The sequence below is a fragment of the Leucoraja erinacea genome, unplaced genomic scaffold, assembly GCF_028641065.1.
Source record: "Leucoraja erinacea ecotype New England unplaced genomic scaffold, Leri_hhj_1 Leri_1315S, whole genome shotgun sequence".
Classification (NCBI taxonomy): domain Eukaryota; kingdom Metazoa; phylum Chordata; class Chondrichthyes; order Rajiformes; family Rajidae; genus Leucoraja; species Leucoraja erinaceus.
The window spans coordinates 23,658-30,907 of NW_026575578.1; the positions used below are offsets into that span (position 1 = coordinate 23,658).

Consider the following 7,250-nt stretch of genomic DNA (forward strand, 5'->3'; position numbering starts at 1 on the left):
CGCCAACCCCAGGCCCCAGCCCCGGCTCCCCGAGCTCCGCCAACCCCAACCCCAACCCCAGGCCCGGCTCCCCGGGCCCCGCCAACCCCAGGCCCAGTCACTGTCTCCCGGGTGCGAGGACTGGATCCCGCCGCGCGCACCGAATCCCCAGCGCGCGCGCCCGCCCTGATCCACCGGAGCAACGCGGGGGAGAGAAGGGCATCAGCCCGGAAATGACGTCGCTGCCCCCGGGCCGTTGCCCCGCAGGTTGCGGGGCGGCCTCAGCCCGGAAATGACGCCGCGGCCAAGATGGAGCCGACCCGCACTGGACGGTGAGAGAGACGGAGAGGGAGCGAGAGTGTGGGGAGTGAGTGAGTGAGGGGGGAGAGGGAGAGAGATATGTGAGCGGTGGGAGGCTGAGAGGGGCAGGAATAAGGGGAGAGGGTCAGAGAGAGAGAGGAGACAGACAGGGAGGGAGAGGGTGAGAGTCTGGGGGTTGGAAAAGGGGTGAAGTGAGTAGCGGGGGAACAGGGAGCAAAGGGGGGGGGGGGATTCAAGGGGGAGTGGGTTTGGTGCCGAGGGGGATGAATTGGGGGCAGGAACTGGGGGGGAGACAGAGAGAGGGTGAAGTGAGTCAAGGAAGGGGGTGGGGAGCCTGGTGGGGGTTCACACTGTGTGGGGGTGGGGAGGAGGGGGGAGGGAGCAAAGGGGGGTAATGAGCAGGAGGCGGCAGCAGGGGTGAGGGGCAGGGGGCCACAGGGAGGAGGTCACATTGTTTGGGGGTGGGGAGGGTGTTGCAGTTTAGGAAGTCAAACCAGGGCAGGATCTTCACTGTGAATGGCGGGGCGCTGGGGCAATAGACAACAGGTGCAGGAGTAGAGGCCATTCGGCCCTTTGAGCCAGCACCGCCATTCAATGTGATCATGGCTGATCATCCCGAATCAGTACCACGTTCCTGCCCATATCCCCTGACTCCGCTATCTTTGAGAGCCCTATCTAGCTCTCTCTTGAATGTATCCAGAGAACCGGCCCCACCGCCCTCTGAGGCAGAGAATTCTATAGACTCACCAACTCTGTGAGAAAAAGTGTTTCCTCGTCTCCGTTCTAAATGGCTTACTCCTAATTCTTAAACTGTGGCCGCTGGTTCTGGACTCCCCCAACATTGGGAACATGTTTCCTGCCTCTAGCATGTCCAATCCCTTAACATATAAATGTTTCAATAAGATCCCCTCTCCTCCTTCTAAACTCCAGAGTGTAAAAGTCCAGCTGCTCCATTCTCTCAGCATATGACAGTCCCACCATCCCGTGAATTAACCTTGTAAACCTACGCTGCTCTCCCGCAATAGCAAGAATGTCTTTCCTCAAATTAGGGGACCAAAACTGCACACAATACTCCAGGTGTGGTCTCACTAGTACTCTGTACAACTCTGAGCCTTGCGGAATGTGTTGAGGCGAGGGATCTAGGAGTGTGGGTACGAGTTAGGCCGAAGGGCCTCTTTCCAACGCTGTTTCACTATGACTGTATGACAAAGTGCTTGAGTCAGCGAGACAGGCAGCATCTCAGCGAGACAGGCAGCATCTGTGGAGAGAAGGAATGGATGATGTTTTGGGTCGACACTCTTCTTTGGTTTAGATTAGTTTAGAGATGCAGCGCGGAAACAACAGGTCTTTCGGCCCACGGAGTCCGCGCCGACCAGCGATCACCCCGTACACTAGCACTATCCCACGCACATTAGGGACAATTCAGCAATTTTGCGGAGGCCGATTAATCTACAACCCTGAACGTCTTTGAAATGTTGGAAGAAACCGGAGCACCCAGAGTAAAAACCCACGCAGGTCAAGGGGAGAATGTACAAACTCCGTACAGACAGCAGCCGTAGTCAGGATCGGCCCCGGGTCTCTGGCGGTGAAGCAGCAACTGTACCGGATCGACAGTGTGCCGCGCAGAATTATGTAATAGTTTACTCCGCCATAAACACACTCAATAATGTCCTGTTTGCCAGCTTGTTGACCCTCTGTGTTCCCCTCCTGCAGGGTTTAGGAGCCGTTGCTGTGGACGGAGAGACGGGGATGTGAGCGGCCATTGAGGGCAGCCAGGGTGCCGGTGAGCCCCCCCACATCTGCTCGGAGTGCGGACAGACTTCGAGGGGCTGATCATCGGTGGAGAAACACATGACGGGGCACAACAAGGAGAAGCGTTATGAGTGCGACGTGTGTGGCAAGGCCTGCCTGTGCCCGAGCAAGCTGGAGATCCACCGGCGGGTGCACACGGGCGAGAAGCCCTATGCCTGCTCCACATGCGGCAAGAGCTTTACCTGGCTGTCGGGGCTGCGGGACCACCAGCGGGTGCACAGCAGTGAGCGGCCCTTCACCTGCTCCGACTGCGGCAAAGGCTTCAAGTCGTCCAAGGACCTGAAGGTGCATAGGCGGTTGCATACCGGGGAGCGGCCCTTCACCTGCAGCGATTGCGGCAAGGGCTTCACCCAGTCCTGCAACCTGCTGCAGCACCAGCGCACCCACACCGGCGAGCGCCCCTACACCTGCGCCCAGTGCGGCAAGGGCTTTGCCCAATCCAGCAGCCTGCTGGTGCACCAACGCACCCACACCGGCGAACGCCCCTACACCTGCGCCCAGTGTGGCAAGGGCTTCACCCATTCCAGCAACCTGCTAGAGCACCAGCGCACCCACACCGGCGAGTGCCCCTACACCTGCGCCCAGTGTGGCAAGGGCTTCACCCAATCCAGCAACCTGCTGAGGCACCAGCGCACCCACACCGGCGAGCGCCCCTACACCTGCGCCCAGTGTGGCAAGGGCTTCACCCAATCCAGCCACCTGCTGGTGCACCAGCGCACCCACACTGGCGAGCACCCCTACACCTGTACCCAGTGCGGCAAGGGCTTCACCAACTCCAGCAACTTGCTGAAGCACCAGCGCATCCACAGCGATGAGCGCCCCTATCCCTGCACCCAGTGCGGCAAGGGCTTCACCTGCTCCACCAGGCTGCTGTCCCACCAGCGGGTGCACGCCGGCGACCGTCCCGTCCCCAGCCCGGTGTGTGGAGAGCGCTTTGCCATGGCCTCCCACGCCCTGTCTCACCAGCACGTGCACACCAGTGGCCAGCCCTACGACTGCCCGTACTGTGGTGAGGCGTTTGACAGCTCGCGGGGGTTGCGGCAGCACCGGCGGGCCCACGCCGGCGAGCAGCTGCTCCCACTGTGACAAGAGAGCATGGGGGCTGCGGGAGCACCAGCGGATACACACCAGAGAGAGACCCTTTGTGTGCGCTGAGTGTGGCAAGGGTTTCACCCGCATGTCCAGCCTGTGGCAGCACCGGCGTACCCACAGCGGTGAGCGTCCCTTCCCCTGCCCGTCCTGTGGTAAGGGCTTCACCCGCCTTGACCACCTGCTGGAGCACCGGCGAGTCCACACCGGCCAGCGCCCCTTCACCTGCCCGCTCTGTGGCAAGGCCTTTGCCCGCTCCTCCAGCCTGCTGGCACACCGCCACGTGGATAGATAGGCGCTGTTTAGGTAAACACAAAATGCTGGAAGGAATGGGTAACGTTTCTGGTCGAGACCCTCCTCAGTCTTGACCCGAAATGTCACCCAGTCCTTCTCTCCAGAGATGCTGCCTGTCCCGCTGAGTTACTCCAGCATTTTGTGTCCTTTTTTGTAAACCAGCATCTGCAGTTCCTTGTTTTTAAACCATTCTGGTTAACCATCTCTGCACCTTCCCCAAAGCCTCCACATCAGTCCTGTAATGGAGTGACCAGAACTGTATGCAATACTCCAAATGCTACCTGACCAATGTCCCTTAAAGCTGCACATATACATTCCTCTCTCCTTATCTCACATCCTTTTATCTTCTTATTTTTTCTCCCCTCTGTCACTTACTTCACTCATCTGCCGATCACAGTCTGAAGAAACTTGGCCTATTTATGTACCTGTCTATAACTGTTTCTTAAACCTTGGGATAGTCCCAGCCTCAACTACCTCCTCCGGCAGCTTGTTCCATACACGTAACACTCTCTGTTGAAAAGTTACCCCTCGGATTCCTGTTAAATCTTTTCCCCTTCACCTTGAACCCACGTCCCCTGGTCCTCGATTCCCCCACTCTGGGCAAGAGATTCTGTGCATCTAACTAAATCGTGTTCTCTGCAAGATTCCAGCATCTGCAGTTTCTTGTGTCTCCCTCACCTATATCCACCTCTCACTTCTGAATAAGTGTCTCAACTAAAACATCACCCATTCCTTCTCTCTAGTGATGCTGCCTGTCCCGCTGAGTTACTCCATCATTTTGTATACACTTATCACTTGCCCGGCTTTGTCCAGCCCCATATCTATCTTTTCAGCTTCCTCCTTCCAATCAGTCTGAAGAAGGATCCTGACTCAAAACGTTTCCCACCTCAACTTTCCAACTTTCTCCCCCCCCCACACCAAGCAGCCTGAAGAAGGGTCCTGACCTAGAATGTTGCCTGTCCATGCTCTCCAGAGGTGCAAACTGGAGGGACAGCACTCAATTGCTTACAGCCCAGTGACATGAACATTGAATTATCCAAATTAAACGGACACCAAACCCTCTCCCTCAGTGGGTAGGGCCATCTCTTCGTCATTCCATCTGTCTTGTCACTGGCGAAAAGCGAGGTCAATTAATCTGGAGGTCACCGCTTCCCGTATGTTTAAGTGTTTAAAGCAAAGGTATGTTTTAGTGTTTCTAGGTTTTGTTTTGCAGGTTGTGGTGGGGGGGGGGGATTGTGGGAAACTTTTTTTCAGTCACTTACCTCGACGGAGATGCAAATTTTCTCCTTTGCGGAGGATCGCCAGTTTGTGAGGCCCTCCAAGTCTCGGAGGCTTGTGGACTTTAACACCGTAAAGCCCGTGGTCTCCAGTGGGAAGAGGCCGACTCGGGAGCTCCATGCTTCCTCTAAGAAGAGGAAGTACTGACACTTTTGAGAAATATAAAAGTGGATAAGTCTCCAGGTCCGGACAGGATATTCCCTAGGACATTGAGGGAAGTTAGTGTAGAAATAGCAGGGGCTATGACAGAAATATTTCAAATGTCATTAGAAACGGAAATAGTGCCGGAGGATTGGCCTACTGCGCATGTTGTTCCATTGTTTAAAAAGGAGTCTAAGAGTAAACCTAGCAATTATAGACCTGTTAGTTTGATGTCAGTGGTGGGTAAATTAATGGAAAGGATACTTAGAGATAATATATATAAGCATCTGGATAAACAGGGTCTGATTAGGAACAGTCAACATGGATTTGTGCCTGGAAGGTCATGTTTGACTAATCTTCTTGAATTTTTTGAAGAGGTTACTCGGGAAATTGATGAGGGTAAAGCAGTGGATGTTGTATATATGGACTTCAGTAAGGCCTTTGACAAGGTTCCTCCCGGAAGGTTGGTTAAGAAGGTTCAATGGTTGGGGATTAATGGAGGAGTAGCAAGATGGATTCAACAGTGGCTGAATGGGAGATGCCAGAGAGTAATGGTGGATGGTTGTTTGTCAGGTTGGAGGCCAGTGACGAGTGGGGTGCCACAGGGATCTGTGTTGGGTCCACTGTTGTTTGTCATGTACATCAATGATCTGGATGATGGTGTAGTAAATTGGATTAGTAAGTATGCAGATGATACTAAGATAGGTGGGGTTGTGGATAATGAAGTAGATTTTCAAAGTCTACAGAGAGATTTATGCCAGTTGGAAGAGTGGGCTGAAAGATGGCAGATGGAGTTTAATGCTGATAAGTGTGAGGTGCTACATCTTGGCAGGACAAATCAAAATAGGACGTACATAGTAAATGGTAGGGAATTGAAGAATGCAGGTGAACCGAGGGATCTGGGAATAACTGTGCACAGTTCCCTGAAAGTGGAATCTCATGTAGATAGGGTGGTAAAGAAAGCTTTTGGTGTGCTGGCCTTTTTAAATCAGAGCATTGAGTATAGAAGTTGGGATGTAATGTTAAAATTGTACAAGGCATTGGTGAGGCCGATTTTGGAGTATGGTGTACAAATTTTGGTCGCCTAATTATAGGAAGGATGTCAACAAAATAGAGAGAGTACAGAGGAGACCGGTTTACTAGAATGTTGCCTGGGTTTCAGCAACTAAGTTACAGAGAAAGGTTGAATAAGTTAGGTCTTTATTCTCTGGAGCGCAGAAGGTTAAGGGGGGACTTGATTAGAGGCCTTTAAAATGATGAGAGGGATAGACAGATTTGATGTGGAAAGCTTTTCCCAGTGAGAGTAGGTAAGATTCAAAACAGGGGGGACATGACTGAGAATTAAGGGACAGAAGTTTAGGGGTAACATGAGGGGGAACTTCTTTACTCAGAGAGTGGTGGCTGTGTGGAATGAGCTTCCAGTGAAGGTGGTGGAGGCAGGTTCGTTTTTATCATTTAAAAATGAATTGGATAGTTATATGGACGGGAAAGGTATGGAGGGTTATGGTCTGAACGCAGGTGTATGGGACTAGGGGAGAATACGTGTTCGGCACGGACTAGAAGGGTCGAGATGGCCTGTTTCCGAGCTGTAATTGTTATATGGTTATATTGGTTATATGCTGTGGAGTGTTCCAATCCTTCCCGACGCCGGAGTTTCCGTCATCCCAACGTGACGGCTTCGGACATCGGACCGTCGGCAGCGGCGACTGCGGAGGGTTCAACAGCCTCGCCACGGGTGAACAAACGAGGAAGATGATTGAACTTTATTACCTTCCATCACAGTGAGGAATGTGCGATTCACACTGTGGTGGATGTTTCTGTTAATTTTATTTTGTCCGGTGAGCTTGGGCCCTCACTAGGGCCTCTATTAGCAGAGAATTCTCCTATAAAAAAGATTCACAACTTTTCTGGGTCAGATGGCAAAAAAAATGTTTCCTCATCTCAGTCCTAAGACTCTGAAGCCCCTTTATTATCCTAGAGCTGTAGGCTACGCATGGTTCAGATAATATCACTAGTTCAATAATATAACTTTACAGCGTAGTTAAGGTTATTTTATTAAGGTAAAGTATATATTAGGACTTCCATTTGTGTTTAGGTTTTGCTTAATGGGCTTGTGATAGTTCTGTGGGGCCTGTAGAGCAGAGGCCTTGGGTGACGATACGTTGGGTCAGTGGAAGTTACTGGGGATGCCAGCGCCTTAGCATATCATAACTGCATCCAAGAGGCTAGGGTGGCTTGCCTGTTGTGCCCAGACGCAAATATATTGACATATGGTATATGGGGTTCGAGTTTCGATGTGGAACTAGTATAACACGCGCTGGATTCGGCACCGGAAG

At 52.7% G+C, this 7,250-nt stretch overlaps 1 protein-coding gene across 1 annotated transcript; it reads left to right on the forward strand.

The window, feature by feature from the left end:
- The first annotated feature begins 243 nt into the window (after window positions 1-243).
- Window positions 244-3,884, forward strand: LOC129715677 (zinc finger protein 239-like). The gene is made up of 2 exons (XM_055665534.1): window positions 244-311; window positions 2,014-3,884. Exon 2 carries the CDS (start codon window positions 2,152-2,154, stop codon window positions 3,196-3,198), a length of 1,047 nt encoding a protein of 348 aa, XP_055521509.1. The 5' UTR covers window positions 244-311; window positions 2,014-2,151; the 3' UTR covers window positions 3,199-3,884.
- Window positions 3,885-7,250: the final 3,366 nt, after the last annotated feature.